The following is an 11316-nucleotide window of genomic DNA, read 5'->3' as shown; positions in this document are numbered from 1 at the left end:
CCCCTTCACTGTGTGATCGCTCCCACACTGAGCAGACTCACCCAAGAGAGAGAGAGAGAGAGAGAGAGAGAGAGAGAGAGAGAGAGAGAGAACGGCCATTGTGAGAAACCACTGCGTCAAATGGAATTATTATTTTTAAAAGGTGTTTTCTACAAAGTAGACGTTTGCTTACCATCTTTCCTCCAAGCAGGTCAAGGTGGTGTAGTGAACACCTCTCCATTTTCTCTTCACATCTGTGTGAGGCTAGTTAGGCTGAGGCTGTGTCAACACTAGACCTTTAAAGCACATTCAAAGCACACCCCTTCCCTCAAAGAATTCTGGGTAGTGTAGTTTGTTAAGGGCTGCTGGGACTAATAGCTCTGTGAGAGGTAAACTACAGCGCCCAGCATTATTTTAGGGGGGAAATGTGCTTCGAATGTGCTTTTCAGGTACATGGTGTACACAGCCTCAGACTGGCTCAAGGGCACCCGGTACGTTTCATATCCGAGTGCAGATTTGACCCCTGGTCTCTTAATTGAACCCTGAAACCCTGGGGTGAGGAAGTGGATCCCTCTGTGGACCACTTTGACACACCACTTGTCAATCACCCAATGTCATGCTTAAACTTCAAGGAAGAAATGATAGTCCGTCCGTCCCAGTACACTTCTCATTCCTCTTCTGCAGCCCTGGCTTGAATTCAAAAGGGAGAATCTCTGTGTCAATCAGACGATGGACAGGTGAGTGTGGTTTGGGCCAAATCACATTGCAGCCACATGGGGAAGCCATGGTGCGTCTAATTAAGCTTGCAGGCTGGAGGTTCACCACCACCGCGCTTTGCACTCCAATAAAATTATAGGCTTTAAGCTGAAAATTGAAAGTGGGGAGGCAGTCAGTGAAACCTGGATGGAACGAGGAGAGAAAAGCGAAACAGCAACCGTGGAAAATTTGCTAACGGGGCATGGGCAGGGAATTCTGGTGCAAGCTGTAACTGCATCCTTTTAAAAAATAGGTACTGCTGCTCATAGCAACCCTTGCAGAATGACCCTCAGCATCCCATGGTGAGCAGCACCACACACAAGGCTGCATATATGCTGATGAGAGCTCATGCAGAAAGAATTATGTTTTTCAGATGTCAGGAGCACTTTGCCAATTACTTTCGCTGCTGGGAATCGAAGCAGCAATTTCATTTTCAAGGAGAAAGGTTGCATCAACGTCGAAAAGTGGCCCATTTGGGAAGTAAAACCACCAGCCCACAGACCATGTAGTTAGGGTTGCAACTTAATTTGGGATGGGAATATCTGTCGGTTTCAGTTTCTCTCGTTTTCTACACTTAAGTTTGGTTGTCTCAATTTCCATACCAACTCGTGATTTATTTATTTTAAAAATTCCTCATGAAAATTCATCAGTATTTTAAGGGAAAATTTTGCCTAATATACACATTTTTGCAAAGCTGTTTCCCGTTATATAATGAATTTTGGATGCTGTATTTGACATCAGGCAGGCGCCTTCACTTTGCTCTTTCCAACACCTGACATGTTGATACATGTTTTAATCTAGTTTTTAGCTTATCGTTGGTTTTAATTATATTTTGAATGTTTTAAACAGTTGTTTTTAACTGCTTTTTACTGCTTTTATTGTTTTATTCATTATGTAAACTGCTTCAAGGTTGGTGCCATATTAACCTTGCGAAGTAAATAAAATAAATAGAATTATTTGGCTTGGGAACTGCGTGGTAAAATTTGGAGCAGTGAGAATTTCTAAATGATGTTTTTGCCATGACTTGTGTCTTTTTCTCTGAAAGTGCAAACAGGTTACGTATGCCTAAAGATGTGAACTGAATCGAATTTCTTCCCTTGCTTTAGTCATAATACGAGCCCAACCAGAACCTGGCATAGTCATGGAATTAGAAGTTGTGAAGAACATTTGGCACCCCAAATTAATCTTCTCAATTAGGGATCTTCTCAATTTTGCACTTCCTTGGCCCTATGTGGAAGAACTGCCTGCACCACCTATAATAATAATAATAATAATTAATAATAATATCTGGCACTCTCCCCTCCCCACTGCAAAATATTATGGGACATTTTTTTATCAGGGACTGGTACCAGAAAAAGCACTGACCTTAGTAATCAGAGACCATCAGAGTATATGCAATGTGTTCACCCTCAGGAAAAGTTATTCTATTTTTGTTTGTTTTAGAAGCAGAAGCAACTGAACGGTCACACGCTTAGTTTGATTTGAGCCATGCCTTGCTACTTTTAAGTTTCAGATGAGCAGGTGTTGCCTTGTGAAATATCTTCCCTTCCCCGGCAGGGTGTTCTGTTTTATTAACCACATATTCTGACAGTCTTGCATTTCCCATCTTACCTACCTGCCTTAGATGAAAATAAACTTTCCGCTTGCATGCTGGTGTGCTGGCGAAGTTCCATTTTCCTTCGTCGCAGGATATCTCCCTGAAGCAACGTGGCTGGGCTTTGGCCAACCTCTAACAAAGTGAACTTTTAACGAAAACTGACAGTAGCAGCTAAGACGTGAGTTCCTTTCCTTGGTGCATGAGAACTTTCTTGAGGTGAAGTCATTTAGCTGCTGTCGTAGGAGACAGCTGAGCATCTCCTGTCACCTCAGTTTATTAATTCTGCATGCTGGTCAGGCTGAGGAACAGAACTGCTGGAGAAAGGGAAGCCATTTTGATTGCTTCAGGAGTTTTTGGACCATTACTGGTTATCGGCGCGAGATTTGCATTGCAGTAGATTGATCAAATTAATGTTGGGGATTGTTTGATTTTAAAATATATATATCGACCCAGTGTATGGTAGCTGTGAAAAAGGCATTGATGCGAATTTATAGCACAGCCATGTTGCAAATAATGTGTACAGTTTTGGTCACCACACCTCAAAATGTCTATTGTTCGGCCGCATAAGGCAGAGAAAAAAGGGAGCCCAAATCATCAAGGAGCTAGATAAGCTCTCCTATGAAAAGCGATTATAAAGTTGCAGGAGGTTAGTTTCAAAAAGAATGAACGAGGGGACATAACGAATGTATGGACGGTGTAGTGTAAGTAAATAGAGACGTTTTCTCCTTCTCATAAGGTTTTCTCCCTCTCCGATACTGAGTCAGGAATTTTTGCTTTGAGAAAGGGTATTAATATGAATATTATTGTTATTAAATTAATTTTGTATCCTGTCCTATACAATGAGGTCTCAGGGCAGTTCACAACATCAAGTTACAATATAAAAAACACAGAATGCATAAAAAGAATAATTCAAAAAGTTAACAATACTAGTTATTTGTTGTTTAGTTGTTTAGTTGTGTCCGACTCTTCGTGACCCCATGGACCAGAGCACACCAGGCACTCCTGTCTTCCACTGCCTCCTGCAGTTTGGTCAAACTCATGCTGGTAGCTTCAAGAACACTGTCCAACCATCTCGTCCTCTGTCGTCCCCTTCTCCTTGTGCCCTCCATCTTTCCCAACATCAGGGTCTTTTCCAGGGAGTCTTCTCTTCTCATGAGCCTCAGCTTCAGGATCTGTCCTTCCAGTGAGCACTCAGGGCTGATTTCCTTCAGAATGGATCGGTTTGATCTTCTTGCAGTCCATGGGACTCTCAAGAGTCTCCTCCAGCACCATAATTCAAAAGCATAAATTCTTCAGCGATCAGCATTCTTTATGGTCCAGCTCTCACTCTAGTTATTACAAACTAATAAAAAAATACATTCCCCAATAAAAGCCCCTAAACAAAAGCCCCAATCCAAAATAAAATCTAGAACACATAGAATCGGGAAAACATAAAGGAAAGAGGAGAAAAGAACAAAAACAAGAACAAATAACAAAGAGAAGAGAGAAAAACAGAAAGATAAGCAGCATTATTGTGTTCAATCACATGCAAAGAAGTGAATCTTCCCAGCTCTCACCTGGAGAAGCTTTACATTTCTGCAGTATCGCAACTTAAGTTCCCGCAGCACCTTCAGTGACATCAGCGTAGTGTGGCTCAGTTGTAAACAATGTGTGTGAGGAACGGATGCTTAGCTTAGAAATGAACACTCTGCTGCAAGAAAGGAGCAACAGGCAGCGTTACTTTCGCCACATGTTCAACAGGAAACATTAACTTCAAGTCAATACTGCAAAACAAAACCAGCCAAAGCCTGAGATGCCCATCTCCTTTGAAATTCAAAGAGCAGCACTCAGCCACGTCCTTGTGTGACCTCAATCTGGAAGAACAACCCAAGACCAGCACTGAGCTGATCGATGGAGAGAACAAACCATGTGAAAGAAGGAGGTTTCAGGGACTGATGCTCTGAGAGCACAGGGGTGGAGTATACATCTGAGTAGAAAACAACATCGTTTGGACAAGAACTCTGCACCCACCTGGAGCAGCATGTGTCTGATGGCAAAGCCCCACACCTACTCTTTCTCTTTTCTCCTCATCACTCTGAACACCTAGACTGGGCATTTAGCACCCAGGCACTTACACACCGGCTCTACCAGAGCTCTTTGGATTTTGTGACCTGTTAGAATCAGTTCTGAGGATGGATGCAAAATCTGTGACTTAGAATGTAAGGGCCCAGGTAGACACACTACTAGCTCCACCCCTTCCCACCCACAATGCCTTAGGAGAATGTGGCGCTTGCTGTGATGTCACAGTGGTCCGCCTTTCCTAGCCCCGCCTTGCTTTGGCCAACCAGGGTGGGGAACATTCCTTTTTATTTTCTGACCTGTAGCATATAAATGTGGCGCTGTTAACTTTGCCTCTCCGCCCGACCCCCCCACCCACTGCCATGTAAGAGTCTCGCTAGTTTCCCCTTTTCGTAAATTGGGCTTTATGCAAAACTAAGTGTTGGGATTAAAATAGTTGATGGGAGAACCAATACTAAAGCAGGCTTAATGAAGTTGAAAGGCTATAATCAACCGAATTCACAGCTTTACTTGGACTGTACTTTTTCACTGAAATACATGTAGTTATTTTAAGACATGAAAATTGAACAGCATACTTTTTTGGTTGGGGGAAAGAGGAGCAGGCGAAATGAAGGCACTGAAAACAGCAACATACTCATTTCAGCATACCCAAACAGCCATGGAGCTGGATGCCTTCATTATGTTTCACTGGTGCTGCATCCATTTATTATGCTCCCGACTAATTTTAATGGACAATGAATTTTGAGAAATGGATTTCCTTCCCCGCACCCCTGGAAACTTTGTTGTTGTTGTTTAGTCGTTTAGTCGTGTCCGACTCTTCGTGACCCCATGGACCAGAGCACGCCAGGCACTTCTGTCTTCCACTGCCTCCCGCAGTTTGGTCAAACTCATGCTGGTAGATTCGAGAACACTGTCCAACCATCTCGTCCTCTGTCATCCCCTTCTCCTTGTGCCCTCCATCTTTCCCAACATCAGGGTCTTTTCCAGGGAGTCTTCTCTTCTCATGAGGTGGCCAAAGTATTGGAGCCTCAGCTTCAGGATCTGTCCTTCCAGTGAGCACTCAGGGCTGATTTCCTTCAGAATGGAGAGGTTTGATTTTCTTGCAGTCCATGGGACTCTCAAGAGTCTCCTCCAGCACCATAATTCAAAAGCATCCATTCTTCAGCGATCAGCCTTCTTTATGGTCCAGCTCTCACTTCCATACATCACTACTGGGAAAACCATAGCTTTTACTAAACGGACCTTTGAAACTATCTCAGCAGAAAACATCCAGCCCACATCACTGCTTAAGACCAGTGTATCTAATCCACAGCCTCCAAGCCATTTTTTCCCTTGCCCCACCCTAAGGCTAACTGGTTCTGGCAGCAGCAAATAAAGTAAGTACAGGCAGTGACTTTTTAAGGAGAGTCTGATACGTGCACGACTGCACACATGTGCATTGCGCCGAACTGAGAAATGACCAAATAAAATAAATTCACAGAGGGTGTTACAGGCTGTTTGCAGGCTTTTTCAATGGGTGTTCCAATTATTCATGATTTCATGAAAGCCTGTGGTCCCTCAGAACGTAACCCCCACACAAAGCAGTTGCTGCCTGTAGATACACATTTGGCTGAGGAAAGAAATTTAAATCTCTCCATCCACTCAAACACTCTGTGGAGGGTTTGTTTGCTTGGTTTTTTTGTGTTTTGTTTTTTTGCAAATCACCCCCCTTCCTGGACTTTCAATTGATCATTTGATGATCAATGAAGAGGTGATAATCCCTTTCATCAATTGGTCCACACAGATCACATGGGGCAGGGGGCTGTGTGCCTTTATGTAAGAGAGAGCGGAGGGGTGGCCACACCCAACATTGGTATGCAGCCCTCAAAGAATTGGACCAGGTTAGACACTCCTGGCTCAAGGGTAGAGAGCTAATTTGACAGTGTTTGAATATAACAAAGTTGGACCATTAAAATACCAAGTGGAATCAAGACCCTACTCCGAATCAAAGAATTGCGCCCTCCCTCTAAGCCAAGCCAGAAGGAAAGCACAACTAAACAGAACACCCCTCCTCCTAATCTGGAACTCAGTAAGTTAGTGCCAATAGAATTGTAGCCAAAAAAGGAGCCAATGAGAAACAAGAATGAGGAACCCAGTGAGGGCTGGGTATGCTCAGTTGCCCCAGAATTTTCAGTAACTGGGAAGGGGTGTGGAAATGGAAAGGACTGTACTGGAACTGAACAGAGCTTCCCAGTTGGGACACTGGAAAGGAGCTATCTGCACTGCTTAATGTTGGTCTCTGCGTTGACAGCAGTGGCCGGTCAGTGCCTTATTGGTGGGATTTGCTTGTTTCTTTCATGAAGATCAGGATGTGGGTGGTGCTATGGTCTAAACCACTGACCCAAGGGCTTGCCGATCAGAAGGTTGGCGGTTCGAATCCCCACGACGGGGTGAGCTCCCATTGTTCGGTCCCTGCTCCTGCCAACCTAGCAGTTTGAAAGCACGTCAAAGTGCAAGTAGAAGGTAAACGGCGTTTCCGTGCGCTGCTCTGGTTTTCCAAAAGCGGCTTAGTCATGCTGGCCACATGGAAGCTGTCTGCGGACAAATGCCAGCTCCCTTGGCTTATAGAGCAAGATGAGCGCTCAACCCCAGAGTCGTCCACGACTGGACCTAATGCTCAGGTGTACCTTTACCTTTACCATGAAGATCACTGAGCAGATTTCACAGTGTAAGAATAATAAAAAACAACAGTGACTAACAAATGCAATCAAACCCCACATATTACAAACTATGATCAAAATATAGTGCTGGTTAAAACAATTCAGAACCACAAGAGAACTTTACTATGGAAACCTGTAAAAGCAGCCAGATTGGGGATTGATGGCTTTCTTTCAAAGACTTGGGGGCAGAATTGGTGCGTGTGTCTTAACCCTGCCATTTTTTGCTGCTGGAGATTTTGCAAATATGTTCTCATTCCTCATAATAAAGACCACAAGTGCATTCTGTTATTCAAGAGCCAGATTGCTCATACATTGGCCTTCGCCAACACCTACGGTTTCATCCCATTGGCCTGCCTTCGACATCAGACAATTCTGAGCGCTTTAAGAACGGCAAATAACAAGAGTGCAAAGGCGTAATACAGAGCTCAGCAACATCATATTAGAAATCTATGGCCAATTTATTTCCCAGATTTGCCTGGTGAGAGACATTTGGGAGGGAGAGAATATCTGTCATACTATTTGTAAGTGAGTTGCATGCCTTCCCATTAACCGTGCAGCACAGCACACTCCAAGATATCAGAAGAACAAGTGCTTTATTTAGCAGTGGATAAAAGGGGCCAGCTCTGATGCTGGCTTGCACAGAACCGATCTGGCAGAGGGCTGAAATACACACCCACCCCATAAATCTCACCCACTGAGTCATAGGTCATCAAATGGTTGTGATCAATCTCCTTTGGGACCTCCCTTTCTCTGCCATCTTTTTCATCAAGGATGGTGAAGACTTTCTTCCCAGCCAGGATCCTCTGGAAGCCATTGACTGTGGGGACAGAGAAGTGTTGTCCCTTGAAAGTCTTACCAAGGTCCTTGGGATCAAGACACACCATGAGTGACTCATTATTCTTCTGTGTCATAATAACTGAACTACTCACGCATGCTGGAAGGTTAGTCGTTATAGAGGTGACCTCCATAGACTTGAGAGGCTTCAATTGCTCTATGAGCTCAGTTGGTAGAGCGTGAGTCTCTTAATCTCAGGGTCGTGGGTTCGGGCCACACATTGGGCAAAAGATTCCTTCATTGCAGGGGGTTGGACTGGATGACCCTCATGGTCCCTTATAACTGTACAATTCTATGAATCTATGGTGGTGTGGGGAAATCTTCTTGCATTTATGGACAACAGGGGCCCACAGCCACATCCACATAAGTATAAAGGTAGAGGGACCCCTGACCATTAGATCCAGTCGCGGATGACTCTGAGGTTGTGGCGCTCATCTCGCTTTATTGGCCGAGGGAGCCAGCGTACAGCTTCTGGCTCATGTGGCCAGCATGACTAAGCCGCTTCTCGCAAACCAGAGCAGTGCACGGAAACGCCGTTTACCTTCCCGCCGGAGCGGTACCTATTTATCTACTTGCACTTTGATGTGCTTTCAGTCTGCTAGATTGGCAGGAGCAGGGACCAGGCAACGGGAGCTCACCCCGTTGTGGGGATCCGAAACCGCCAACCTTCTGATCGTCCTAGGCTCTGTGGTTTAACCCACAGCGCCACCCGCGTCCCTCCACATAAATATAACATGCACCAAAAAGCATCCCAGGCCAGCAAAAGCACCAGAATACGCTGTAAGGAGATTTTCTTTAGCAGCGGGCAATTGTCATGCGACTTCACGCACATTCTGGACCAGATCCATAGCCTCACATGCTGCAGAGCCTAATAATGCCGGATCTCCTTTAGCAGTGATAAAAAAAACGGTGAGAGCTGCCTCAAATGCACCTGTCCACTTCGAAAGAAATATGCTTGCCAATAACAATCCCTGTGGAACACCAGGAAGTCCTGAATGCTTTTTGCCCTGCTCTCTGTCTTGCCAATGCAGTGCCCATGCACCAAGGAGTAAGGTTCTCCTCCTTAATGTGTTAGCTTGCTTTGTCCTCCATGGCTTTGCAAAGCAATGTTTTGTGGAGCAGCCAAAACAAAAGCTTCTGAACACTTGGACAGCTCCTGGGACTGTGGGTGGAGCCCCAACCCAGTTTGTGCAGCACTTCCCTTGCGCAGCAGACATAGCAGGGGACTTCGTGGCTTTTTGCACTTCAGGGGTGGGTGGGTGGGGGTGCTTCTGTTTATCCTGAGCTCTTGCATACATTTGTCTCTCTGCAGCTCTAAGCGCACGCTGCTTCTTCAGCTCGGCAAATGTTGACAGCACAAGTAAGGGTCAAGTGAGGGTCTCTTAGCAACCTAGCCCTCAGTGGGTTTCTGAGTTTACTCCACAGACAACAGGATTCACATCAGTCTGCAAAACCACAAGTTTGTGTAATCACCTTTAAATCTCTGCCACAGAGACCAATGCTTCCCCACCCAATTCCATCTAACCTCTTGTGTATCTGAATAGTCACACTATTTTCTTTCTTTCTTTTCTTTATTTTGGAGCAGAGCAAGCCTCGAATTTGCTGGGAACAACAGACACCTTTTGCTTTTCAGCTTCATCAGTGAACTGAAAGATACTGAAAACCTCCCTGGTGTCTTCTCCAGACGCATTCAGCAAAAGGGCAGATTGGAATCTGTCCAAAGACCTGCTCCTACCTTATCCAGTTCTTGGTCACATTGCTCTGAAGCACCAGCTGCCCCAGGGACTCTGTTTGTCCCATAGTCACTGTGCTGGGGTGTCAATGGAGAGCAAGACCAACTCTGACACCATATAATATTCCTAAGTGGCATCAGATATAGAGCTTACCCACAACTCTGTTTGCCTCTATTGGAAACCCGATATTTAGCCCTGAATTGGAATAAATGGCAATTGGGTTCCTTCCCAGAGTGCTATTTGTTCCAATTTATCACTAAAGAGTGGGTTTTCTGGGGGAAAGTGGCAGGGCAAAGGCAAAACTGCCTAGAAAGCACAGGGACTAGCAGAAGTGTGGACGAGTTCAAAGTCAGTAAATCATGCTTTGTTATATTAAGTCCAGATATTAACTGTGTTGCTCTCAGAAAAACACCCCTCTTTAGTTATTGGCTTTTAGAGAGGTGTCACAAAAGGGCTGCAAAGTGTCAGATGTTGAAATTGTTGTGGAGATGTGTTTGTGTGCTTGCTGTTGTGCCGTTTGCTGCTCCACCTCACAGGGACATAGGAAGCTGCCTTAGTCTGAGCCAGCCCATTCATCCATCCAGCTCAGGATTGTCCCAAACTTTCCCCCTGCCTCCCGGACCACTTTAATAATGCAGAGAGTCTTGGAGGACCACTTCTGCTTCTTTGAGCAATTGCAGTGTGCCGCCCTAGTTGCTATATGACTCTTAATCACATTGATATTGCTTCGCTTATTTTTCATGTTGCCTTTTATTATATTGCCGTTTGAATTACATACAGTGCCACAATAATAAAACACAAGAACCAAAAAGAAGCAATAACAATGAAGTTAAAAAAACGATGTGAATATTTCACAGACTGCACCTGCCATTCACAGCTGCTGCACCTGATGTTCTTCAAAGCCAATGGCAACTAACCATGACATTCTTCTTCTTCTTCTTCTTCTTCTTCTTCTTCTTCTTCTTCTTCTTCTTCTTCTCCTCTCCATTTGCACCAGGGATGCAGGTGGCACTGTGAGTTAAACCACAGAGCCTGCGACTCGCCGATCAGAAGGTCGGTGGTTCGAATCCCCGCGATGGGGTGAGCTCCCATTGCTCGGTCCCTGCTCCTGCCAACCTAGCAGTTCGAAAGCACGCCAAAATGCAAGTAGATAAATAGGTACCGCTCTGGCGGGAAGGTAAACGGCGTTTCCGTGCGCTGCTCTGGTTTGCCAGAAGCGGCTTAGTCATGCTGGCCACATGACCCGGAAGCTGTACGCCGGCTCCCTCGGCCTGCAAAGCGAGATGAGCGCCGCAACCCCAGGACTGGATCTAATGGTCAGGGGTCCCTTTACCTTTACCTTACCATTTGCACCAGTTCACTAGTGTGATGTAGCACTCAGAATGTCAGACTAGGGTTCAAATCCCTACTAAGCCACAATGAAGCTTGTCATCTTCAGCGACAGCACCATCTAAACCAGGGTTTCCCAAACTCAGGTCTCCAGCTGTTTTTTTTGGACTACAACTCCCATCATCCCTAGCTAGCAGGACCAGTGGTCAGGGATGATGGGAATTGTAGTCCAAAAAAAACCAACAACAGATTGAGACCCAAGTTTGGGAAACGGTGAGCCTCACAGGGTTGTTGCTGGAGTTCAAATGAGGAGGGGGAGAACCAGGCACCT

At 45.2% G+C, this 11316-nt stretch overlaps 1 protein-coding gene across 1 annotated transcript in view; it reads left to right on the top strand.

The window, feature by feature from the left end:
• The first annotated feature begins 7802 nt into the window (after positions 1–7802).
• The window catches only part of LOC128412321 (uncharacterized), a 47498-nt gene continuing 43984 nt past the window's right edge, over positions 7803–11316 (top strand). The window contains exon 1 of the mRNA XM_053385227.1: positions 7803–7975. Within this exon, the coding sequence (XP_053241202.1) occupies positions 7803–7975 (173 nt within the window). The remainder of the gene's footprint in view (positions 7976–11316) is intronic.

The sequence above is a fragment of the Podarcis raffonei genome, chromosome 4, assembly GCF_027172205.1.
Source record: "Podarcis raffonei isolate rPodRaf1 chromosome 4, rPodRaf1.pri, whole genome shotgun sequence".
Taxonomy (NCBI): domain Eukaryota; kingdom Metazoa; phylum Chordata; class Lepidosauria; order Squamata; family Lacertidae; genus Podarcis; species Podarcis raffonei.
This window is presented reverse-complemented; position numbering and strand designations above follow the sequence as displayed.